This window comes from Colletotrichum tamarilloi (genome assembly GCF_030869305.1).
Source record: "Colletotrichum tamarilloi strain Tom-12 chromosome Unknown Scaffold_9.1, whole genome shotgun sequence".
Lineage (NCBI taxonomy): Eukaryota > Fungi > Ascomycota > Sordariomycetes > Glomerellales > Glomerellaceae > Colletotrichum > Colletotrichum tamarilloi.
In genome coordinates this window covers 398,986-423,776 of record NW_026849392.1, presented here as the reverse complement: position 1 = coordinate 423,776, position 24,791 = coordinate 398,986, and the positions used below count along the sequence as shown (strand labels likewise).

Genomic DNA, 24,791 nt, shown 5'->3' with positions numbered 1-24,791 from the left:
TCTGTGTATGAACAAACCTCCCCCAACCTTTTAGCCGGGATCGTGATATTACATTCTGGTGGGCCTTGCACCTCGGAGCTTATCGCCATATCGAGAAAATGAGGTGAGCAAGATTTGTCTTGTCCATTTACGCTTGGCCGAGGAGGGGTTGCCCATATCACCCACCCCTCGACCAATACTGTGTGATAGATGCTATTTGAGCGCTTGAGCCTATGGATGGATAAAGATGACTTCGGCACCTCCTCTTCGTTGAGCAAAACCCCAACCTTCCACGTGTCCCATGCTCTCAAGCCGTTTGAGCTGAGCTGTGTTGTTCGTTTGGCCGTTTCCTCTCATAAACCACCCGCTGTAAAGCCAGATGATAAAAAGGCTTTGTTAAATCATATTCCCCCCAAAAACATGAAAACCCGAGAAACAACAATGTCCTGTAAGCCCCAACCCCCAATCTGAATGACGCCCATTCCATGCACATGATGCAACCGGTAACTGGGTATTTACGTTTCCTCTTGCCCATCAACATTTCCCAAGAAACAGAATTCGAGTGCTCGCTCCATATTCCCGCCTGCCACTAGTCCTGTCCGAAGCCGTTATTAACCTCCCCTCGAGCCAAATGGAAAGGGAGATGTTGGTATAATGTCGTATGCGGAGCCTGCTGCTCCAATCTTCTACCGGATGACGCCCCAGTCAGATAGTCGCCCTCCATCACTATCCTCTCTCGCCCCAGGTCGTCGTCCAAATGCGTTCCAGAATCGTAATGTCTCATCTCCGGCGCCGGTCACAACGGTTCTGCCGTCCGGGCTCATAGCCAGGTAAAGCACACGATACGTGTGTCCAGTGAGACTGACCACCTGCGTCATGGAAGGGTATTTCCATACCACAATCTGGTTTTGACTATAACCGTGCGTCGAGACAATCTCATTGGAGTTCTTGGACCAGGCGATATTGCAGACCTGGCTGCCAGTATCGATCTCGTTGATGACAGATCCGCGGACTGTGTCGTGGAAGATGATGCGTCGATCAGCCGTACCTCCACCCGAAGCCAACAGTCCCCGTTGATGCGGTGACCATGCAATGGCCTTGACAGCTGCCGTGTGATCTGAAAACTTCCACAGCGGTGTCTCGGAAAGCTTATCCCACACCATGAGCTTGTTGTCATTGCCACCGCTGGCAAGCTGGCCGTCTTCGCAGTTCCACTTAAGACCGCAAACCTCCTGCTTATGGCCGACAAGCTTTCGGAGCCACTGGTCGGGGGCCCGCACGTCGCGGTGGTAGATCAGGCGATCGCGAGAGCCAGATGTCAGTATGTGAGTGTTCCAAGCCAGGGAGCCCACTCGTGCCGTGTGGCCTGTCATTGTTCGCAGTCGCCTTGTCTTTTCAGCGTCCCAGATTTGGACGAGGCCCTTGCCGGTCCCGATAGCGATGTGGGTTCCTTTCTGAATCCATGACACACTCGTTACTGTATCGTCCTCGAGCGTACACAGCTTGTTGACGCGACTTGTCTGAGCATTCCACATGTAAACACTGGACCCGAGCCCGACCCCAAGCACATTGGCACTGCCCCAATCTACCAAGTTGAGGTAGAAATCATCTGCCAAATCAGGCGCGTCGAGAACTTTGTAAGGCACTTTACTGACCGCCCTCGGTTGCCTCCGCGGGCTAAGCAGCATCTGTTGACTGTTGAAGCGAACTGGCGAAAGGCTATAGATCTCGGAGCGAGTGTCGAGATTGGGACCATGCCGGCTCTGCGGTGTCCTTGACGGCGTTAGATGACCCGCATTGCCCAGGTTCCGCGGAGACATGTAGGAGAACAGATTCTTGTGGGGAGTCGATGGCGTTAGAGAGGATGGAAGAGAGTTGGTAGAAGCGTTGTTTGGCGGGGTGCGAGACCTCGTTGAATCTCGAATATTGGCAGAGTGCGATGCAGTGGATAAAGTATGCTCAGGAGACATAGTGGGCGGTGTTGCCTGTGGTATTGAGCCTTCAAAGAGCTCTGCGCGGAGCAACGTCGAGAATGTCCGGTTTGCTTCCTCAGCTAAGAACGGTCAGATTTGTCTCCTTCGGGTGAAGGGGCGTAGATGGCTCACTCTTCTGAAAGTGTAGCTCTCCGTGAGGAGTACGCTTCTTTTGTTTGGACGGTGTCGCTGGAGAGCCATCTTCGTGTAGCAAGTTGAAGCTGGCTTGGAGGTCCTGGCCAGTTCGTGTCGGAATAAATCTGGCAGAAAAGACTTAGTAAATAGTGGTTGAAGTTGATCACGGTGATGTACACCTACCTGTCGCCATTGATTCTCTGGCGCTTCCGATGTGGGCTTGCACCAGGTGTGCTTTCCCTCTGTGATCGGTGGTGCATCTCACGTAGCAAAGCACTGTCGACGGCGTCGGGGTCGAAAGCACTGGATCGAGCTGATTCACTAGGTCTTCTGCTGTGTTGAATCTTGCGCTGGTTTGTATTTTCCAAATATTGGCGGTTCTCGACGAGACCTCTGTCGGAAGGAGGGGGGGGTGTTGCGAAGCGAGTGGGTGTCGCGGTTGCTGAATTGCTTGCATCAGCTACTGGTCTTTTGATGGAACCAGAAGCGCTGAGGGCAGCCAAAGAATCGGTCGGGAGAGTCATCTTGACTTTTTTGCAACAAGCAACGGAGATCGTCCGTGAGAGTTGCGCGAAGAGGCTGAAGTCTAGCGAAGGCGGCTGGGACGAGCGTCGTCGGGGGATGTGGCGGGGAATGATAAAGCACACCAAGCACCGACACCAGTGCGGGCCTCAGAGAGCGGTGGTCGTGTCGTCGCAGTTGAGAGACTGGGGCGACAAAAGCTATTCAAATGATGCGCTCGCAGTGTTCGGAGAACGAAGTCGTTGCTCGAATTATCGGCGAGTCGTCTTGGCCGGTCGGCGCGGCATACGAATCACCACCTTATCCCTGACGGCGGTATTCAAATCGTTGTCATTCGCATGCTTTTCCCTCAGGCGGTCGCAAGAACTCGGGCGCCGGCGACAAGCTTCTGGGATTAATGGCGCAAAACGGGTCGAAAAAAATAATTAGTCGAGAGAGAGAGAAGAAAGAGAAGACAGCAATATGGGCGTCGACGGGTGGTGAAAGGCTGTCGAACGTTGGATTGAGTGCAGATTCGAGATGTCTGAGGCCACGGGGTACAGGCTGGAGTCGCAGGAAGCGGCAAGAGCCAGCGGCGGAGGAAGGCACGATGATGAGTGGTTGGGCGGGTAGGAAGGTGCAAGGTAATGGAGGTACCAGGTGAGGTAGGTAGGTGCGGCAAGGTCAGTATGTACCTCAAGGCGACAAGCACCGCGGTGGTGAGGTGCAGCGGTTCTAATCGTGACGGGAAGGGGTCCAACAGCCAGTAAGGTGTAACCCGTCCAATACTGGTCACAGTCTAGTATCACCCAACCTCACTCGGGCAAGCATGCCAGGGCAGAACGGGCTGTTGTCGGGGCGGGGGGAGGGGACTCCCACTTAGAGGATGGAAACCACGAAACTCAAGGGCGTCGAGGAGGTTGAACTGGGGGAGTCGCGGCAAAGGGAGAGACGCTATTCTTGTTATGGCTTTAGCGTAGACGGCAGAGCAACAAGAACAACAGCAGCGGTCCCTTCGGCCGCTGTCTGGGTAAGGTACGCGGGCACGCATCACGCACTTCCATTCAGGTACTTTGACTACTATGCACCTTAGGGACTGTTTGGTGGTTTCCAGAGGTACCTTGGTGGTGCACGTTGGCCTTTGGACGCGACTGGCGAGGGAAGAGAAAGGGCGTCTGGCGTGACTGGCGTCAGTAGGTCCCGCACGGCAGGGTGGGGAGGGAGGGGGACAATAACATTGACCGACAACCCAAGGGGGAGGGAACCGGGACGGGGAGACGAGACTGGGGATGGCGAACAACAACAACAAACATCCCGTCCCGTCGCCTGTCGTTCAAGGGTCAGCGCGATCGAATGTTAGAACTGAGCACAGAGTTGATGTTTCTTTTCTCTCCTCCTGCAAAGCCCGTGCAAGCAACATGAGGTAGAACAAACAATCGAGAAAACAAATAGAGTAGGTACCTCGACTTTGGCTGTTGACTTTTAATTTAAGTACTTCGTCCAGGAAACTATATCAATAGTTGCTCCTGCCCTGGCTTGCTTGCACATTATAGTTCTATTACGTGTAGATCTCATAACAACACTTCGCCATCACAATATTATGTTGTTTCGACTCGTGCGTGTTTCTTGCCTCTCACTTGTCAAAGGCACCCCTCACTATCAGCCAAGGACTACCTCCTTGTTGAGGGAAAGCCACAATAAGTTTGACAGTAGTGTCAAGCTTGTCAACTATGAGAGATTGAAGCAATTGCTCTGAAAGTATGCACGCAATCTACGTTTTCGAACTCCCTACGGTATTAATCATCATCCGATGCGGTTTCAACTACGCTAGCCACGCTGCGTTATCGAGACCTAAGTAGGCTTTGGCATGAGTGTTGATTGAGATTGGGAAACGTCCTCGCACCCACCCACAGTCAGAGACAAGAGAAGCTATGCAAGGCACAGATGGGACGGTACGGGACGAGACAAGACCAAAAATGGGATGGCAGTCGCGATGAAACGCACCTTGTTATCTACGTAAACGTGAGTTGGCGTTAGTTTTGGATGTTTGTGTATGGATAAAAGTATGTCTTCACGCTTTCCCCTCTTCCATCGCGCTTCCATAGTACTTGGGATTCGGGAAGAACATTGTCGCGTCGCCAGTCTCGTCAAAAGAAAAATAAAGGCCGTGTTGCATTCCAGCTAACACGATTCCCGCCTCCCTTGCGCAAAGAGGGGGCTGGGAGAATTGTTTTTGTTTGTGTTTTTTTTTTTCTTTCTGGTCAACCTAAGCTAAGTTTCAATGGTCCAAATTCGGGCCATTGGGCACCTGCCGCACCTTGCCATTTAGCACCCTCGGGAACTCACAGCCAGTCGACACGTGCTGGGCGCTCTTGTTTTGGCCCCTTGAGTGGGGACCTACGGATACACCAGGCCAAAAACTAAAAGAAAACCAGCCTCCGCGGTGTCGCAGAAGCCAACCGATGGAATCTCGTAAACAATAGCGGTGGCCGTCAACTATTCATCCTCCAAAAGCCCACAGCAGGATTATCGTCGGCCGTGTCTTGCTAACATGATGAGGAACTGAGCGCAGGATTCAGGAGACTCATCCTCGATGCTGGTTGATTTTAGTTCCGGGTATGGAGCTCAAACGCTCGAGCAAAGGTCCCTTGCCTTACGTCATTGAACGCTGAACAAACGGACGAAGATAAACAATGGTGGCCAGCTATAGCTACGCGATGCGACGCGTTTCTTCGCGTAAAGCACTCTCGCGCTTCCAAAAAGGGGTTACACGACCTGTTGCTGGACAGTTTCGATATGCGAATGCGCACTGTCACTTCCCACTGTAAGATAGGTATGTATTAGATAAGCAAGCACGTGCTGCTCTGGACTAGTCTCAAATGCTTACATAAGGTCGAAGCTGCACTGGAGCTTTCGTAGACTGACAGGCAGTGACGCTCCAAATCCCGACCTAAATGCAGGAACCTTGAGCTGATCTATGGATACGGATAGCTGGCTAGGTTATCATGTCGTCTAAACCCTTCCAGCGTTCCTTCATGCACAACACTCAATAGCCCAGCACCCAAACCTTTCGCTACTTGACGATCCATACGCCGCAGCACGCACGGCGCACTCTCAACCCCCACTCCCCTGCAGAAGAGCTGATCAGGAAATAGCCTGATATTATCCTCAGACTGTTACACAGGATACACGCCTTTTCGGGACAGAGGCTCCTCGAGTGCCTGCCGCCAATCTTCCCAAATTGACATGCGGCTTTTGACTCGTTGGCCACATGCAATGATCCAATCCCAACAAGCAGATCCCTCTCAATCCCCGGTTCCTATGGGGTAACCTGACATAACTGCTCGACCGAACTCTCGGAACCCCGCCAGCCGTTCACAGCTTGTGTGAAGCTACCTGCTACTTGCTCCATCGAACAAGGCAGCTCCCCGGCGGAAATCATCTCTCCCCGCTTACACGAGCTGTCAGGGCCAAAAGCGAGACGACAAGTACAGACAACGGCATACAGAGTACGGATACAGATAGAGTTTGCTTGAGGCTCTTGGATCAACGGCTCTCGCCTTGTTTACAAAGCTATTCCCGGGATACTTACACTGACGGAAGGGGTCCAAAGGAACGTGGGAAACTAAGCAATCTCCGGGTCCTGTCTTTTTTCGCATCCTTGTCCGAGAAACCAACAGCGCTTTAGCCATGACTCCCGGGAACCCTTGAGCCCCTTCGTCAGGAGGTAATGATACGTATTGCTGGCTGTATCCATCCACAACCAGAGAGGGCGTGTAACCTTCGCCCACCGTGCGCTAGAACAGACTCGGCTCTCATTTTGGCTGTGGCTTTGCGCTGACAGTGACAGACAGCGTCATCCCTGATTGCAATGATGACTAGGTACACCCGCCACTCAACACTAATCCGTACTGCAGTAATATTTCGTGCCGTCCACAATACTGGTACTCCTCCTTCCGAGGTTCGCAAGGCCACGAGTCGGCAACGCTTGGTTCCGGACGCATTTTGGTGGGACGTTGACGATGACATACTGGCACTGCTGAGAAAATGCCTTTCCGTCACGGTTTTATCTCCTCCAGGCTCCATTACTCATTCAGCCCAGTCTCCGAAGCTCCGGGAGCTGATCTGCTCTTCTGCCATGCCGCTGGCAACATGAGCTTTGTTCCGCTTTGCCGCGTGGGTGTCTTACTTCGGGACCTTGGCGATCTATCTCGCCGCGTGCTCTTTCTATGCAATTCAATTGAGCTATCCGCAGATCGTCGACGAAATATGACCTGTTGTGTTGGAAGTCGATTGCTCGATGCGAGAAGTGATAGCCCTACGGATGCCGAGGAGTCAACCCTCGTGATACCGAAACCCCACGTCCCCCAGCAGCTCAGTGGCGGGACCTCAGAGGCTCGAACAGCATTGATTGACAGAGACGCGGACAAACTCGCGGTACAATATCAGGGAGCCCATCCATCTGTTCCCGATCAGCAAGAGATCGTAATACCGGCAATACATATTCACGACTCAGGTAACGCATTCTGGTTGTTCTCGACCGTTTGTAATTACTCTGTGGTAGCGAATTAATCGTATAGGGAATTCGAAATCATCTCCAGGCCATCTTCGAAAATGATATAGTCCGACCGCCGATTCAGGCTTCAGATCGCAGCTCCGAGGATCGAGGGGATCGAAGAAAGCACGGGCATCGAAGAAATACAGTCTGGCTCCTTTCCGACGGTAAGCTCTGCCATGCTCCATGGTATCGGTCCCAAACATTGGAGCGAGCGATATGACGCGAAGGTTGATTAGGAGATAGTCCCATTTGCTAGCTCGACTGTCAAATGGCACTCGCCAGGCCGTGAGCGCCGCCCTTTTGCCCGATTAGGACACTGGTTGAGGTCCGGGTCCTGGGCCGCAGTGGGGCCGGAGCCGAATTGGTCCAAGTCTCGAAGCGTGGGATTCATGGGGGTCCTGAACTCCTGGACGTTTCTCGGCAAATCCTTGCTGGAGCAGCCTCGAGACTGGAGAAAGCCAAGAGAGTCCGAGTCTGCAACTACCCACGGTTCGCTGAAGAAATCTCGATTCTCAACCCCCAGCATCCCCGTCTTTGCCAATTGAGGTAGCACAGACAGTATTGCTCTCTCCCATCTTCACGCCCAATCCTACATTACCTGGCTATGTACTGTGGCATGGTGCCAGGTGGTCAACAAGACTGCCATAGTCAACCTGCAGTGTATCCGTACACGGCAACCTGAATTCTACAGAGGACCCCAGGCAACTCTCTTGCCGAAGTTTCGTCTTGCCCTTTTCTCGACCATTGCTGTTGCGGCGGACATGGTGAAATCCCACCACTGGGAGGTCACAACTTGCAGCAAGAGGTACACATACCTTAGCATCTTTCACGGCCAGTGCCTGAGTCAAGATGGCAGCAGAAGAGGCAAGCGTAGCAGGGGAGTAAACGGACACGGAGACAGAGAATGGTGTGTACTGGTACATTGTCGAAAGAAGGTAACTATATTGCATATGCACTCTGGTCACTCTACCACCTCCCGAAACTAACCTAATGCTAGGAAGCTGGTTGTGCTTCCCCGTCAAAGCCCGTCTATGATCTATCTCCTGGCTTGACATCGCCGTCTGTTATTTTCTTATTTAGCATGGCTAACACCAGGCCTGACGTCTTGATTGGTAACACTGCAGAGCGCGCGAAACAGTTTTGCAAGTGCCGATTTGGGTCGGAGCATTCATGTCGCCCCCCTTTAGCCTTTTCTTGACATATCAGGATGGCCCTGGCATCGCCGAACCGTTGACAAGAACATTATGGATGACGACGGCTTGGTTCACCCGAACCAAAAAGCCCCCAAAGGCCGTGCAGTGTCCGTGGCTCAGATGAGCAATGGGGCTAACCCCAACCCGTCAGCAAGTGTCTAGGTTCTGCCAGAAAACCAAACAAAGACTGCCCGGCGTCCAGGTTCTGGCCTCTTCAGCCTTCAGAAATCTCTTTTGCAAGGTCAGGAGCTATACTCAGCTCTGCTAGTGGGCGATCATTCTCCGCTCGGCCGTCGAATGGCATTCTTCCATAACCACACATCGTGGGAACCTCCTTCTCGCGCAGACTACTGCAACGCAACGCTGTGGGTTTTCGCCCATTCTTGTTTGATTGCCGCCCATGTTGGCGCCTTGCTGGGGACCCAGCCTTGAAAGAGGGCAGGGGACGGGTTCACGGGTACCTGACGAAAAGTATGTTGGCTCTATCCATATGTAGGCAAATGTGCCTGACATGCCCGCTTGCGCTTCTTCCGCCTCGCCCGTCAATAGTTTAGTATCGGCGTCCGTCGATCTTTGGTCTCGCACACCCTCCTAGCTTGCTATCTGCTTCGTCTCTGCAGAGCCCCTCTCCTTTGATCGCCTCCCCGCTGTTCTATACGGCGCCGTCCTGCTCTCTGGCTGGATGACGTTGTGGGATGCCCATGGCTGGTGCGCCCCACGGCTATCTTCCTTTGACATTTGATGCTCATCCTCTTCTCCTACGATCAGCCTTCGTCCAAACCCAATATAAATCCTTCTTCATTCCCCCAACGCCCGTGATAATGCCCCAATCAACAGATACATCTGCGGCCCGTGATCATTCTGGACCACGTTCTGTATTAGCACTATTCCGGCGAAAGAAGCACATGGCTCAGGTCGCTGCCGCTCACAGCACAAACCACCGCCGACACAGGCACGGTGAACTCACCCAACCTCAAATGAACGGCTACAGCTCTCTCAGTGTCACGTCTCTGCAAAGTCAGAAGCAGCAACAAGTAGACTTTGACGAAGGCGGCGCCGATATTCCTGACATTCCACTGAAGCGTCCAGTCACCAAGATGCATCAGGACCGCCCCTGGAACCCGTCTAGGTTCCAAGAGGCTTGGGAGGATGACGAGGATAGGAACTGGACCGCACATCATGGACATGGGCCCATCAATCCCAATACCATAGCCCCTCGGCCAGATAGAAGGTAAGAGGAGAGATGTATCTATTGTATAAGTCGAGAGCAATGTCGGCTAACACCTCACCAAAGTGCTGTTCGTTCTCCTGACATTCCCCCAAGAGAAAGAGGCAGAGTAAAGTCTCCCGAACCTCTCCACGCTCAGCAGCGGCAAATGTCCTCAAGCCCACCAAGGAGCCCTAGAACACGTTCTTCAAGGTCCAGGGCCAACTCGACATCGTCCTCATATCAAACAAACAATACATCACTCCCAGCTCTGCAGACGAAAGGCGCTGGCGATGACGAGATTCTCGAGCCCTTGGCAGAAGAGGAAGTCGAGCCTGGCTCGTTTGACCTAGTAGTCCCATCTCATGGCGACAACGGACAGTACTCGCTGGAAACCCGCTCCGAGCTTCTCTTCTCAAAAGACCATTTGCAGGCCATTTTTGATGATCACTTACTCCTCCAACGTTTTACCGACTTCCTTCACCATGCCCGACCCGACTCGCTCCCCCTACTGACCTACTTCTTGGACTGCTTAAAAGCACTCCGGGCCATTGCGTATGCCAACGCGATCGCGGGTGGCCTCGACACTCTGCCCGGACACGAATTCTCAATGGCAAACACCGATAGCACAATCAACAGCTCCTTGAGAAAGAAGGCCGAAGCTGCTTTCGACGTGCTTGTTCAGCAAGATCTTCCCGCCTACATAACCCATACTTGGATCCAGACCGTCAGCGTGTCAATCAAGAGGCGTATCACAGGCACTCTTCCGGTTCAGCTCAGAGAAATGTCCGAGGGTTTGGCAGAAGTGTTCTGCTTGACGGATCCTTCGAGAAACGACAACCCCATTGTCTTTGCTTCCGAGGGTATGTATATACATCCTTCTCCTTATCCATGTTCCACATCAGCTGACTGTCACTTACAGAATTCCACCGCACGACTCAATACGGCATGAACTATGTCATTGGCCGCAACTGCCGTTTCCTACAAGGTCCAAAGACCAACCCCTTTAGTGTACGACGTATCCGCGACAAGATCCTGGCTGGAAAGGAGCACTACGAAACCTTCCTCAACTACCGCAGAGACGGCTCCCCGTTCATGAACCTCCTCATGGTGGCGCCGCTATACGATAGTCGCGGCACAGTCCGCTACTTCATCGGCGCTCAAGTCGACGTCTCCGGTCTCGCGAAAGAAAGCTCGGGTCTGGATGCCCTGCAGAACCTAGTCGTCGAGAAGGAGGCCGTCGGCACCATCAACGGCCAAAACCAGCAGCAGCGACACGACAACGAGGAAGAAAAGGACGAGTTTGAGGAGCTCAGCGAAATGTTCAACATGAACGAACTCGAAACCGTACGCAGACGCGGCGGAAACATGCACCGCGTCCCGCAAGATGAAGGCCAGGCCGCATCCTCGACAAACTGGCAAAAGCCACGCATCCTAATCCAGGACGAGTCCTCCTCCGTCCATCAGTCCAACCCAGCTGTGCCTCTGACGAGCGGCAAGCTTTCCGGCGTCTATGAGCACTACCTCCTCGTCCGGCCCTACCCCAGCCTCCGCATCCTTTTCGCCTCCCCCTCCCTCCGCCTCCCGGGCATCCTTCAGTCCAACTTCATGGACAGGATAGGCGGCTCTAACCGTGTCCGCGACGGCCTCTCCCAAGCCTTCGCCGACGGCCACGGCGTCACCGCCAAAGTCCGCTGGCTCACCAAGTCCAACAGCGAAGGCCGCGTCCGTTGGATCCACTGCACGCCCCTGCTGGGCAGCAACTGCGCCGTAGGCGTCTGGATGGTCGTCCTCGTCGACGACGAGTCCGAGGCCGGCATGAAGCGAGGTAATCAAGCCCCGCCCGTAGACGGCCGGCTCCGGAGAGCCCCCGGCATCGTGCAGCAGTTCCAGCAGCAGCAGCAAGCCGGGTCGCAACACCGTCCCTCCGTCGACGACAAAATGTCCCTCTCGAGCTTCGCCGCCATGAACCGCGCCCGCGACGAGGTCCAGGTCGACGCCCCCGCCGACTTTGACGTTGACGTCCCCTCCGACCGCCCTGGCAGCCGCGCCAGCCGCGCGAGCAAGTCGAGTCGGCTCAGCCGGGGTCCCGTCAGTGCGCAGCGTCGACCTCTAATCCCGGGCGGTTTCGATGACCCCGACGGAGGGCCATCCCGGCCTGCGTATACTGTAAGGCTGGAGGAGGATTAGTCAGTCATAAGCCTTGTGCTCAATTTTTCTGTTTGTCCCTTGCAAAGTTCTTTGCTTTTCCCTGGAGGGGCGGTGTTTCGGAGGTGCCGTTGGTGCTGATCTACTTGATACCATTATAATTCTGTGCATTAATTCTAGCCTTGTTAATTGGAAATACTCGCTACAGCGCTGATATAAATCTCCTATACACTGACGGAAGTGGAGGGAAAGAGAGAGCAGAATGATAACAAATTAATCTTACGTCACAAAGGGGCAGCCGCTGAACTGCATTTCTGACTCAAACTGGGTGTGATAAAACTGTAAAGCGAAACTTCTCGTTTTTGACAGCAACCAGCTGATTGTATGTAAGCAAAAAGTAGCCACATTCGCCATGTAAGCAACCCTAAACTGGACATTGCGCCCTTTTCGATCATCTGTTTACCCGCCCCGGCCCTGCGTAATAATGCGACGTGACCTAGCTTCCCGTAGGGGTTTCTGAAGTTATTGCAGTATCACGTAGCATGACTTTCAACCGTCTTGACTTTGAATCTTGTGTCCTGCCATTTGGTCATTGACTTTGCGTCGCAACAGAGTAGAGTCTGAATAGAATGAAAGTTCTGTCTTCAAAATAAGAACTCTACTGTCTGCTCTTAGCATTTCCTTCCCTTCGTAGGTGCAATGATACCTGCTCAGCCATGGCTCTTCGTGTTTCATCGACTCGTAAAATTCATGTAGTCTGACAAGTTTGCGAGCGCTGGGAATTCCGCCAAAGATTCCGGATCTACCCAAAAGCACGCCGTTGATTTCTATCGCCCGCCTGACCAAGACCTCAAAATCCAGTATTAGCCAAACTCTGGGAACGTGAGTAATCCGCCTCTCGAACCCGCAATGGCAGTAACCACAGTCACCCCTATCAGACCTTCCATCCCGTAGGGCACGTATAAGCGTACTCAAGCCTGTGCAGCGCCGGCTTGCTCCAGCAGGCGTGCCCGCCAGCTGTTGCACACTTCCTCGAACCCTCCGACGACATCTCCGCATACGCCCGCGCACTCGCGATTGGCCAACCTCTCGCTCCAGTTACCTCGGTTGATCCACCTCTCACCCTCCTCCCGGAGCTCTTCTTCCCTCTTGATCTCGGCCACCAGCTCTTTGGCGCTCTTCAACCGACGCGTGGCCGTTGTGGTCGTTTGCCTGGACATGTGAAGTGTGTCCGAGAGGTAGTTGAGGCTCTGGACGAGGTCCGAGGTGAGGGTGTGGAGGGCTGTGAGGGAGTCGTAGGCTTTCGTTGTTGGTCGCGGCATCGATTCGGATAGCTCGATCAAAAGGGGTAGCAGCTCATCGATGGTCTCCGAGTCCGGCGGTGGCACGAGTGGAGAAAGGAGCGGGAAGGTCAAGTTGTGTAGTTGCCGGGTCTGATGAGTTAAGTGGGTAGTAAGGGCCGAATGAGCGGTGATAAGTCTACTTTGGTTAGTCAATGGCCGCAACTGCGGGTGAACCGTCTTGAACTTGCCTTGTCGCACTGCCCTCGACGCCGGCTTGCGAGCCCAAGTCTCTCAAGCCCTCCGTTACCCGGCTGAAGACACCATCCGTAGGTCCTCCATTACTCTCAGTACCCCTCCTCGCCAAAGACTCGACGGCATCCATCTTGGCAACGAGACTGGGCAGCATGCCGGGGGAGTCAAGGTCAGACTCGGATCCATATTCGCTTCCGTCATATTCACTCCCGCTCCGTCGATGACCGCGTTGAGCGGCTGGTGGTGGCCCCAGATTGAAGTTCTTTCCCTTGCCGCCGGCTTCGCCGAGACTTGCAACGTCGACCCCGCTGTCCCTTATTCCTTCAAAGGTGGCTTCTTCAACATTAATGTTTGGTGTCCCACTTCCGTTGTTCTCGTCGTTGTTTGTCTCTTCCTCGTAGTATTCTCCTTCGTCTCCAGAGTCGGAGAAGGCGTCGGCCAGTTCATCTGCAAGATTGCCTAGCCCGTTGCCTCCGTCCATGCCTCCGCTCGCATATGAGATATCCAGGGCGTCTTGGTTGTTGAAGCTGCTGCGCAAGGGCGTTGCGGGATCGGCGGAGGACCTGGATGTTCGTCTATTCTGAGGGGAGGAGTTGACGCTGTTGTACTGGTACGAGCCGTCAACGCCCGAATGGTTGCGCGAGTGTCCCGGAGTTTGAGACATCTTGACGGTGTGACGAGGGAAAGTTGCGATCGGTCGGTCGGCGAGAACAGCGGCGGACGTGTTCGGTGAAGCCGTCCAAGCAGCACTTTATGATGGGAAAAGACCGAGTCGATGACGCTCCGCAACGTACGTGTGCTGGCAGCCCAAATAGTCGAGTATGAATGCAATGTTGTTGCTTGTCTGTCCCGGGGTTGCTGGTGCAGTGATAAACAACAGGGGTTGTCGCATCAAATACACGGCAAGGAAGATCCAGGTGGAGATGGGTGCGGGAAGCGTGTAGAGACGGCCTGGCACCAGGAAAACAGCAGTCGTGCAAAAAATGGGCTACCTAAACAACAGTCTAGGCGGAGCAGAAATCAGTGTTGGCGGCCCATCCCATGCACACAAGTCAGGGAGTGCTGTGTATTGGCCTGGTGGCCGTGGGCGAGGTTGAGATTATCACTGGTTTTATTAATTTCAGAGGCGGGCTGGCATCGATTCGGCGCCAGCAGTCCAATTAATGCAATCCGGCGGGCTCTGCTTTGTTGTTTGGTTTATCGGAAGAGGGATGGATAGAGACTATGTTGTAATGAGAGAGAGAGCCCTTGCGCCTGTGCGTTATTCACTGGGCCTTTGGCTTCTGGTGGTGGAGATGGGCTCAAAGAAAACTCCGGGAAAAAATGTTGTCGAAGAAATGAAGATCATACTCGTCTTCCTGTGGCGCCTCGAGGCTCCTCAGGTAATACTGCCGACGGACCCCTACCTAGTGCTGTGTCTCAGAACTTTGACCGCTGACACTGAATCTGAATCTATCCGGAAGGGGGAAGTTGTCACTCCTGCTGATACAGGCAGTGGCAGACGTGGTCCCTGCATCTGGCCGATGTATCTTTCACCTGCTTCAACAGGGAAAATATACTTGGCAGAGATGCACGCGCCGGAGCCTCAGTCGGCACAAGAAAATTAAAAACACGCTCCCGTCTTTCGTGCTTCCCCTCCATTCGCTTCCAGTCAGACATGGAATGTGGTGGAGTCAGGCCCTTTATCGTCCCTTATCTGGTGCCACCGAACACAACCTGGACGCCGCAAGACGGCTCCGAAAAGCTCCTTCCCCGTTCCACGGCAGCTATTGATGAGGCAGTAACACCGATTTCGACTCGACCTCCTGCCTTGAAGCTTTGTTTGAGTACGTTGTTCTCTTGAACCGTCTTACACTCTTTGCCGCTTGGTACAGCTCCTTTACGATTGCCATCTCCCGACATCAACCCCTCCCTTGCCGCCTGGAGCCCCCCTCCATTCTTGAACTGATCGCCGGCCGCGCATTCACTTCGGCGGCCATGGCAACCTTTCGCCGCTTCCGTCCTGACGATGTCAACAAGTTCTCTAAATGCAACCTCGATCCTTTGACCGAGACGTATGAGCTGGCCTTTTACCTCCAGTACCATGCCAAATGGCCAGCCATGTTCCAGGTGTGCGAGGACATGAACGGCAATATCATCGGCTACAGTATGTTTGAGAACACAGCTACGCTTTGCTCGACTTGTCTGACTTGATGCTTTAGTCATGGGCAAGCTGGAGTCATCGCCCGACGTCTACAAATATTCCGAACACTACCTTCCCTGGCATGCCCACATCACCGCTCTGACCGTTGCGCCAGAAGCGCGAAGACTGGGTATCGGCAAGATTCTCTCCGAACAGCTAGAAGCCGCAGCCGACGCCAACGATGCCTGGTTCGTTGACCTCTTTGTTCGCACGAGCAATCACAAGGCAATTACATTCTACAAGAGCATGGGCTACAGCGTCTTCCGCGTGGTGAAAGATTACTATGGCGACCATGCTACAGACCCTACCCGAGACGGCGAGGATGCTTATGACATGAGGAAGCCAATGAAGAGGGACGTCAAGCTCGAGCATATTAGAGACGATGGGGAGAAGCACGAGGTTGACCCATCTGATGTCTGGTGAAGAGCAAACAGCCCCAATCCTAGCAAAAAACCCCGACTATCATTTCCTCGCAAGCCTCGCCGAGCCGTCTGTGGCTCATAACCACGCTCCATCGACTTGATAGACGCTCCCGCTCACGAACGAGCTCTCTGGGCCGAGCAGGAAAGCAATGACGTTTCCGCACTCGTCAGCAGTGCCCTGACGTTGAAAAGACGTTGGCTCGTCAAAGGCGGCGTCGGCTGCGCGATCATGAAATTTCCAAGCCTTCTCCATCAATGGTGTGTAGATGGCGCCGGGAGCAACGGCGTTGACTCGAACCTCTCGGGCACCGTTCTCGTTGGCTGCCGCTCGAGTGAGCCCTATCACGCCGTGCTTACTAGCATCATATGCGCCATGTTTGGCAAAACCTATCAAGAGCTAGTCAGACGAGGGAAGCTTCACGAGTTTGAGCAGTAGGAAGATGCAGCGTACCCTTGATGCCATGAATCGAGGCCACGTTGACAATGGAACCGCCGTCCGCTATGTTTCTGAGTTCCGCCCTGAGACAGTACATGCAGCCTGTCAAGTTGACAGCAATGATCTTATGCCACTCGTCGTCTTCAAGATCCGCGACGGCTCGAATGCCGTGGTGTTTGCCAATGACGCCGGCCACATTTGCAGCGCCGTCCAACCGCCCAAACTGCTTTAGTATGCCATCTATCCAGGTCTCCACCTCGTTCTTCACGGACACATCGACTTTTGTCACCGAAAAAGGCGTCTGTTGCTCCGTGAAGTAGGCATTGGCTTGTTCAAGAGCTTCGGGGTCGATGTCTGCAAGGCACACAGTGGCACCCCGCTTTGCGATGATCTTAGCCGTTGCAAGGCCAATACCGCTGGCCCCCCCAGTGAAGGCGTATACTTTTCCGTCAAGCGATGCCATTTTATCAGCAGTACGGTGTCGTATCAGAAAGATAGTGCAGGCGAAGACTGTCTGCGAAGTTTGAGGAAGTTCACGAGCGCATGTCGAGAAATGGCCCTTGGTTGTAGAACAATGCAAGGTGTCCCGCGTTTTCTACGCAGATCCGCGCCCAATCATGTCTTGTCAACCTAGCTAGATCATCTGTGTTCGCATGAAGTTGACCCGGCCCGACGCGGGTGAGATTTTTGGGCAACTCCCCATAACAACATGAATGATGGCCAGCAGGAGATGGCCAAGTCTTTGAGGAGTCCAGCAACTAATACCACATTTGTTCTAAAGAGGTAGAATATGCAAGGCGCGCTATTGCAATGGAATCACACTTGCTATTTTGGCTCGATTTCATGCGGATGCCATCCCTGTAGTTGGTAGCGTAGTGTGTGTACATTGTAGGGAGATTGTCGTTTAATCTCATCAACTTTTGCTAAGGCTTCCATCCAAACTTCGCCTAAATTGGAAAACGTGCAAACATAAGATGGCGTTGGGGGCTCCCTTAACTTGTGCTTCCAGAAAGTCTACCAGAAACAGGTGACAGATCTAGAAAGGAAGGTGCTACACTACATGACTACCTATATGCCTACCCCGAAGTGGTGATAGTTGGTAGCTAACAATGGACACAGGTGCCTTCCTTCATAAGTTGAGAGCTCTCAACCCCGCACAAAGCAACCCCGCCGTCTCCGCAAAACAGGGGGCTCGTGGCGCGGCACTTGACGTTTGATTGGAGCCGGTCGAGTCGCAACTGCTGCGTTCATTGGCCATACCTAACCTGGGCGGATCACGATGGGGCCCAAATAACCTGTGTGCGATGCGGCGATGCAGCCTTGCAAGCACCTGACCCGCTCTCCTGACGTACATCCGGCCCTCTCCTGCAACCGCACTGCTGATCCGGTGCTTTACCTGTGACCCCCAGGCGTTACCTTCAGCTACGACCCCAGATTTCTCCAACTGTTCCCGTGTCGGCTTGGAGCTCCTAGACGTAGCCCAAGTCCAGGTACCTCTCGTGGTTGGTTGTGTGCCACAGCTGTCAGCCGGTGCTTGGAGCTACTTGTAAAACAAAGCCGAGGAAGAAGAAGACGAAGCCGTTTCTTGCTTGAGTTGTTCTCTCCTGACCTCTCCTCAACTTCTTCATCTGCTCCCCCTGTGTGTCAAATACTGTCGCCATCCTCCCTCTTTGTGAAGTTCCCAGCCTGCATCGCAAGGAGGCGCAACCTTTCCTGCCTACTTCACTTTGGTACTCTCGCTGCCTTCCTTGACCGCATTCTCCTCTACTGCTTGACCCCGCCAAGAATCCGTTTGTTCTCGGAGCTGGTTCTCGGGAAGCTCATTCCATCATGCGTTTATCCTCGTTACTAGTGGTCGCCGCGACGGCCAGCGCTTCCACATTGACTCCTCCTGTACTTCCTCTAATCGTTCGCAACCCGTACCTGAGTACCTGGCTCGGCAATGCTCGCGATGCGCCGTGGGAACATTGGCCCTACTTCTGGACCGGCTCTAGCGTAAGCTCTCTTGACTTGCCGTCCACTCCAGGCGCGTGGTCTGGCTAACTGGGGATAATCCCATCAGGTCGGGTTCTCGGTAATGGCCTCGGTGCCCGACTCCAATACCATTTACCCATTGCTGGGACGGCCCCAGGATTCATTGCCCCCATCTTCCAAGTGGGTTCGGCTGCTACATATCTTCGTGATTGTAAATTGACATGCCTTCAGATACTACAACGTATCTGTCCCGTCCTACCTAGGCGCAACCTTTGACGCCTCGACGACGAACTTGACCTACTCGATCCCCCCTCCACCCGGATCTGCCGCGCCGGTCAAGGTTGTGCTCTCCTTTCTCTCGCCCATTACGCCCACCTCGACCTTCCGACAATCGATCCCTGCTGCGTATCTGACTGTCCACGCCGAAGGGTCTTTCGACATCAACATCTACACCGATGTCAATGGCGAGTGGGTCAGCGGCAACAGGGACAACAGCATAGTCTGGGAACTGAGCAAGGCAAAGGCCTCGAACAAGCAGAGCGCTGCTGCTCTAAAGACCTGGCAAGTTGGTAGACAGTATCCGCAACTGCTCACCGAGTTCGCCGACCACGCGGAATGGGGTACTCTGCACTTTACCGGCCCCGCCGACGTCTACCACCAAGCCGGCACGTCCGCGAAGCTTCGCCAACAGTTTGCGACGAAGGGCTCTCTGACGAACGAGATCGATACCTCGTACAGGAAGATCATGGACGAGGAACCCGTCTTTGCTTTCTCCAAGACCTTTCACCTGAGTGGCAAGACGGGCAGCGAGTCGACGTCTGATGATAGTGTACTATTCACGTTTGCTCTCGTCCAAGACCCCGTGGTCCAGTTCGCCGCTGCAAGAGGACTGACGCAGATGCGCCCGTTGTGGTCCTTTTACTTTGCCACCCCGGCCGAGCTGATCCAGTACCACTACGATGATTTCTCGGCGGCTAGCCTACTGGCTGGGAACTACTCGAATCAGCTTGCCATTGATGCGTTTGCTTCTGGGTCATCAGATTACCAGGACATTGCCGCCCTGTCAGCTCGCCAGGTCCTCGGCGCAACACAATTCTCTGGAACCCCCGATGACCCGATCCTCTTCCTCAAGGAGATCTCTTCCAATGGAAACTTCCAGACCGTCGATGTGATCTTCCCTGCGTTCCCGTTCTTCCTGTACACGAACCCTCGTTGGCTGGCATACCTGTTGGAGCCTCTGCTTGAGCATCAGCTTAGCGGACAGTATCCGAATGATTATAGCATGCATGACCTGGGTGCTCATTTCCCGAATGCGACTGGACACCCTGACGGGAATGATGAGTACATGCCTGTTGAGGAGTGCGGAAACATGCTCATCATGGCACTGGCACTTGTCAACGCCTTCAAGTACGACACGCAGCCAGCGTTCCTGCAAACTATCAACGAACATGCGCACTCCCATGTCTCTCTCGAGGCAGAGACAAGCAGTGCTCGCCCATGGGGACTTTCCATGGACTCCTTTGGCATCGACCGTCGCTCGGAGGTCGCTGCTATGAGGGGCACAAAGGAGGCCGAGAAATGGGCGTCCAGATCCTACGAGTTGTGGACGAAGTGGACGGGTTATCTCGTTCGCGAATCACTGATCCCGGCCAACCAACTCTGCACGGACGACTTTGCTGGATGGCTATCGAACCAGACGAACCTGGCCCTCAAGGGTATCATTGGAATCAAGGCGATGGCCGAGATCTCCAATATTCTTGGCAAGACGGACGATTCAAAGTACTACGCGGACATTGCAGCCGACTATATTGACCAGTGGCAAGGCTTTGGCATCTCCAGAGACGGCACCCATGCCAAGCTGGCGTACACCTGGTACGGTTCTTGGACGACCATCTATAATCTCTTCGCGGACTCGCTGCTCTGCTTCCACTTGCCCGAGGAGAAGAAGTCGACCCTCGGAGGACGAGTGACGCAGTGGATCCAAAAGGCCATTGGCGTCGAGAAGCAGTCGACGTTTGTTCCGGATAAGGTGTACAGTATGCAGAGCAACTGGTACCATGCCGTATTGCAGCACTACGGGCTCCCACTCGATAGTCGCCACCTCTACACGAAGAGTGACTGGCAGTTCTTCGCCGCTGCGGTGTCGAGCAAGAAGACCCGGATGGAGATTCTCCAGAGCGTCGCGACATGGGTCAATGAGACCACAACAGGTAAGTCGGAGACTTGAACCTGTCACTTTTTCCTACCTTGGACGACATGTTGTTTGCTGACCATGATGTGACAAAAGACCGACCCTTCACCGATCTCTACGAAACAGAAGGAACTGGTGGCTGGCCCGGCCCTCACTTCATGGCTAGACCGGTCGTTGGAGGCCATTTCGCCTTTCTGGCACTGGAGAGAGCTTGCGGGGGCAAGGCTGTCGAGGGACTGAGCTTCTTGGACGAGCCTGCATCGTTTGCGGAGGTGAATGTCGGAAAGGCGCTGGAGGCTGAGATGGTGAGCGGAGGTGTTCTGGGCGCAGAGCAGCAGGTAGTCATGGAGGATCTGTAAGACGTGAGCCTTTTGGCATGAATGCTCTAGATGCCGTTCTCCATATTTCAACATGGCATTTGATCAAGACTATCGATCAAGACTATCTAGCAAGGTGGTCGTACCATCATAGTCGTAGTATACTGTATACTGACGACTAAACGCATCTACCCAAGTCTCGATTATTCGATATGCTGCAACATGCTCCGTCATTGCAGTCGAGATGAAAAACATTTTCGAATAGACGACAGACACTACATTGCGCCGGTCAGGGGATTGTCTTCTCTTTGTTCTTTGATCCGGAATGTTTGAGAGTCTCTGGACCTCCCTCTCATGTTGTGGCCATGGCAAAATGCCCCTTTGTGGATTCAAGATATTGTTCATTGGCACCTATCCCCATATTGAGACTTTTGGACCTCAGCTAGGCGAGGGACCTGCAGTGTAGCGAGGTAGTTTGGTAAACAGCACGGCAGTCAAGTATTAACTTTCTTGGCCAAATATAGCTTCTCGATGGGTGGATGAAAGAAAATACCAGACCATAGGCCCGGAAAATCTGAATGTGATAAAATAACATGCATGTCAATATCCAATTCAAGAAATGCCCATTGTGCATGGGGTCGGTATGGTCATCGCTCGCGCGGGAAGTCTCATTGGATTGAAAATTCAGAAAAGGTCCGCGCTTTGGCCAACTGGCGACAGGGAGATGTAACCGTACCTATTGCAGTCAACTGGCTGTGTTTTTTCCCTTGCTGCTGGTGCTCACCCACGGTCCAGGAAGTGCCTGTCACCGAACATCCACAATTCCTGCCCCAGCACAGGCACTGGCAGGCAGGTAGTCAATCAATCAACTCATGGAATCGATTCACGGATGGTAAAGGTGCGTGCCTTGCTTGTATGTAGGTATCCCACCACCCATCACCACCCACCATCCTGGTGTCCAGCAGTAGGCATTGGGTGCGGTTTCCTTCTGGCCCATTCCTTCGTTCGCCCTGCCTTCTCACCAACAGCGAAGAGATGGTCGAGCCATTGAGAGTACCATACATAGGTTGCATAACGTTGGTAGCCTGCTGCAAAAGCTGCATTTTGTCCGCCTTGCTCATGTTCCAGTCTTGAATTCGCCCAGAAAGCTGACCATTCAGGTGCTGGCTGCACCAACCCTGCGCCTTCCACTTCCGTCACAAGCTAGGTAAGGTAGGTACATTCACCGGACCTGGGGTGTACCTGCTGCTGCTGCTGTGAAAAGTGGTATCACGGTCCTAAGGTAAGTACCTTTAGGTAAGACAGGCAATGCTTAGTGCTTTGACTACCTAGCTGCAAAGACAGGCAAGGCAGGCGCGCCCATACACCCGACACACGCACACCTCACCCATTGACCCCGTGGACCATCTTTCTCTCCCTCTCTACCTCTCTCTGCGCCTCGACCACAAACGTCCCTTCCTTCACCTCGCTTTCTTCACCTTTCCCTCCCTCCCACAATCGGCATCTCAAGGCCTCGTCGCTTCCTCAATTGATGTCTTTCGTCGTATAATTACTACATCGACGATTGTACCAAAAAAATTCCTATCTTCGTCCAGTCTCTTTTTTCTCTCTCCCACGTACGCATCCCCTTCCTTACTTCCCCAAGGTTCCCCTTCTTGTTGGGTCCGATCCGCTTCGCATCCTCCCTTCTGACCAATCGCCGCAACAGAAGAGTCTGCGTCACCGGCTTTCGCGTCGTTGGCCAATTCTACCCACAACCAACATCAAACACTGTCAACGAACAACAACTCGTTTGTTCACTAGATCATTATGGCTTCCACCGCTATGGATTACGAGGCCGCCAACGGCGACCGCTACGATGGTTCGTTCTTTCTCGATACAGACCGCCCCCCAAAGCACGACGAGGCGCTGACAGACAAACGCGACACAGACGAGGCTCCTCGTTACGAGCGCGACAACCGCAGCGCCTCCCCTCGCCCTGCGCGTGATGACGGAGACTCTGGACGTCGTCGCTCTGCTTCGCCCTCTGGCAACGGTGACCGCGACCGCGACCGGTAAGCAAACACAAAATTTCGATGAATCCGCTTTTGTCCAAACAATGTTCGATTGCTGACACGTACTGTTTTCCTTTCCAGTGGCGCCAAGGATGAGACTGGCTCCCGCGGTGGCGACCGTGACGATGACGGCGCTATCAACCCTGGCTCCAACCTCTTCGTCACTGGCATCCACCCCCGTTTGACCGAGCAGGAGGTCACTCGCATGTTCGAGAAGTACGGTGATGTTGAGAAGTGCCAGATCATGCGCGACCCCCACACCAAGGAGTCTCGTGGATTTGGCTTCGTCAAGATGGTCACTTCTGACCAGGCCGACGCCGCTAAGGAGGGTCTGCAGGGAGAGCAGATTGAGGGACGCACCTTGAGCATCGAGAAGGCTCGTCGTGCTCGCCCTCGCACTCCCACCCCTGGCAAATACTTCGGCCCCCCCAAGCGTGGTAAGCATTTGCTCTGTCAACACGATCACTTTAAGAGGAGTCACTAATGCGACGTTCAACAGAGGGCGGTGGCGGCGGAGGTGGCCGTGGAGGCCGATTCAACGACCGTTACGACGACCGTCGTCGCGGAGGTTACGGCGGTGGCGGCTATGGAGGTGGTGGCTACGGAGGTGGCCGTGATGACCCCTACCGCTACCGCGGATACGAGCGCCGTGGAGGCTACGAAGACCGCGGCGGTGGCGGTGGCTACGACCGTGGCTACCGTGAGGACCGTGGCTACGACCGCAGCTACCGTGAGGATCGGGGCGGCGCTGGTGGCTCCGGCGGCTACGAGAGACGCGAGCGTGGTGGTGACGATACTTACAGCAGCAGTGGCCGTGTCGATCGCTACGGCGGCGGCGGTGGCGGACGTGAGGACCGTGGCGACCGCTATGCTCGTGGTGGCGATGACCGCCGCGGCGGTGGTGCTGCCGGCTACGAGAGACGCGAGCGCGGTGGTGATGATACCTACAGCAGCAGCCGTGACCGTCCTCCTCGCGATGCTCCCGCCGGAGGTGCGGCTTACGCTGACGCCCCTGCCCGCTCCGAGGGTCGTGAGGCCTATGGAGGTTGGAAATCCCAACCCCAGTGAATTCGCTGTGGTCTCAACGCTAACGTATCTAGGCTCTCGCTAATTTCTTAACGCTCTCTTCCGGAGTCGTCAATACGCCCGGTTTGATGGCGACTGACGGATCATCCCTTTCCTCTTTCCTAGTTCGATCGATTACGGCGGATATCCCAAAATTTGCGTCTCATGAAGTTCTTGTGCACTACAACTAGTATGGGATGGATCACAAAATGGGGATTTTTCGGCCTGCGTGGTTCACGGCTTCTTAACCTCGGTTTCTCGGTAACAATGACTGTAGGCGAGAACCAGCTGCCTTTTATTTGGGTGCTGTTTCTTAACTCGGTCTCTGCAGTCGACGAATGTTTGGCGGTCTCTATGGTAGCTATGGCAAACAATCAACACGGCAAAAAAACGGCAGGCATCGACAGGCTTTGGCCAGAGTGACAGTCACTTCCCCCTCGTGGACCAGCACTTTCGTTACACCACATCGTGGGCCTGCGGCGGTCCACGATTGTTTCTACGCAGCACTTTCCACCTTGTACCATTATCTATCGCGTCCCACATCGGGGTTCAGTCGAGTTTGAGACGGCTTCGCAAATCCGACATGGCTCTTTCGATGCAATTTTCAGCATGATAAGATGTTGACCAGCAATGCAACATGAATGACAACCACGTCCCTTAATTCAACTAAAACGTAACTGTGCCGCCTGAACGCCACTATTCAAATTCAACCCTCATATCGTAAATGAAACGCCTCTTTTCCCGCCATCCACACCCTCTATTGTTCATTTCATCGTCATGTCAGCACAAATCAGTGGTACGGGATTCAACGAAGTCGTGGCCCTTGCTTCGCCGCGTTATTCTGATCACCCACCTCCAGCGCTTCTTGGCCGTGTTTAGAGCGTCACATGGCATATGTGATAACAAAGCACAAAATTTGTT

General features: G+C 53.9%; 9 protein-coding genes across 9 annotated transcripts; 4 read left to right on the top strand and 5 right to left on the bottom strand.

The window, feature by feature from the left end:
• Positions 1–665: 665 nt before the first annotated feature.
• CTAM01_03898 (WD repeat domain-containing protein) lies at positions 666–2,611 on the bottom strand (the record flags this gene model as incomplete). The annotated part of the gene is made up of 3 exons (XM_060519928.1): positions 666–2,032; positions 2,085–2,212; positions 2,271–2,611. The coding sequence occupies 3 exons, from the start codon at positions 2,609–2,611 to the stop codon at positions 666–668; spliced, it is 1,836 nt and encodes a 611-aa protein (XP_060385349.1).
• Positions 2,612–5,354: 2,743 nt separating this feature from the next.
• CTAM01_03897 (uncharacterized protein) lies at positions 5,355–6,385 on the bottom strand (the record flags this gene model as incomplete). The annotated part of the gene is made up of 4 exons (XM_060519927.1): positions 5,355–5,410; positions 5,476–5,538; positions 5,925–5,987; positions 6,181–6,385. Coding segments are annotated over 4 exons (387 nt in total), but the record flags the coding sequence as incomplete, so codon positions are not given.
• A 993-nt stretch (positions 6,386–7,378) lies between these two features.
• Positions 7,379–8,069, bottom strand: CTAM01_03896 (uncharacterized protein; the record flags this gene model as incomplete). The annotated part of the gene is made up of 2 exons (XM_060519926.1): positions 7,379–7,678; positions 7,782–8,069. 2 exons carry the CDS (start codon positions 8,067–8,069, stop codon positions 7,379–7,381), a joined length of 588 nt encoding a protein of 195 aa, XP_060385347.1.
• A 1,175-nt stretch (positions 8,070–9,244) lies between these two features.
• CTAM01_03895 (uncharacterized protein) lies at positions 9,245–11,736 on the top strand (the record flags this gene model as incomplete). The annotated part of the gene is made up of 3 exons (XM_060519925.1): positions 9,245–9,570; positions 9,634–10,409; positions 10,469–11,736. The coding sequence occupies 3 exons, from the start codon at positions 9,245–9,247 to the stop codon at positions 11,734–11,736; spliced, it is 2,370 nt and encodes a 789-aa protein (XP_060385346.1).
• A 929-nt stretch (positions 11,737–12,665) lies between these two features.
• On the bottom strand, positions 12,666–13,893 carry CTAM01_03894 (uncharacterized protein; the record flags this gene model as incomplete). Its single annotated transcript, XM_060519924.1, has 2 exons — positions 12,666–13,127; positions 13,201–13,893. 2 exons carry the CDS (start codon positions 13,891–13,893, stop codon positions 12,666–12,668), a joined length of 1,155 nt encoding a protein of 384 aa, XP_060385345.1.
• Positions 13,894–15,206: 1,313 nt separating this feature from the next.
• On the top strand, positions 15,207–15,834 carry CTAM01_03893 (acetyltransferase; the record flags this gene model as incomplete). The annotated part of the gene is made up of 2 exons (XM_060519923.1): positions 15,207–15,375; positions 15,431–15,834. 2 exons carry the CDS (start codon positions 15,207–15,209, stop codon positions 15,832–15,834), a joined length of 573 nt encoding a protein of 190 aa, XP_060385344.1.
• Positions 15,835–15,909: 75 nt separating this feature from the next.
• On the bottom strand, positions 15,910–16,732 carry CTAM01_03892 (short-chain dehydrogenase; the record flags this gene model as incomplete). Its single annotated transcript, XM_060519922.1, has 2 exons — positions 15,910–16,220; positions 16,285–16,732. The coding sequence occupies 2 exons, from the start codon at positions 16,730–16,732 to the stop codon at positions 15,910–15,912; spliced, it is 759 nt and encodes a 252-aa protein (XP_060385343.1).
• Positions 16,733–18,099: 1,367 nt separating this feature from the next.
• On the top strand, positions 18,100–20,793 carry CTAM01_03891 (uncharacterized protein; the record flags this gene model as incomplete). Its single annotated transcript, XM_060519921.1, has 4 exons — positions 18,100–18,264; positions 18,332–18,423; positions 18,475–20,453; positions 20,531–20,793. The coding sequence occupies 4 exons, from the start codon at positions 18,100–18,102 to the stop codon at positions 20,791–20,793; spliced, it is 2,499 nt and encodes an 832-aa protein (XP_060385342.1).
• Positions 20,794–22,560: 1,767 nt separating this feature from the next.
• On the top strand, positions 22,561–24,061 carry CTAM01_03890 (transformer-SR ribonucleoprotein; the record flags this gene model as incomplete). The annotated part of the gene is made up of 4 exons (XM_060519920.1): positions 22,561–22,805; positions 22,887–23,242; positions 23,762–23,835; positions 23,906–24,061. The coding sequence occupies 4 exons, from the start codon at positions 22,561–22,563 to the stop codon at positions 24,059–24,061; spliced, it is 831 nt and encodes a 276-aa protein (XP_060385341.1).
• Between the last annotated feature and the right edge of the window lie 730 nt (positions 24,062–24,791).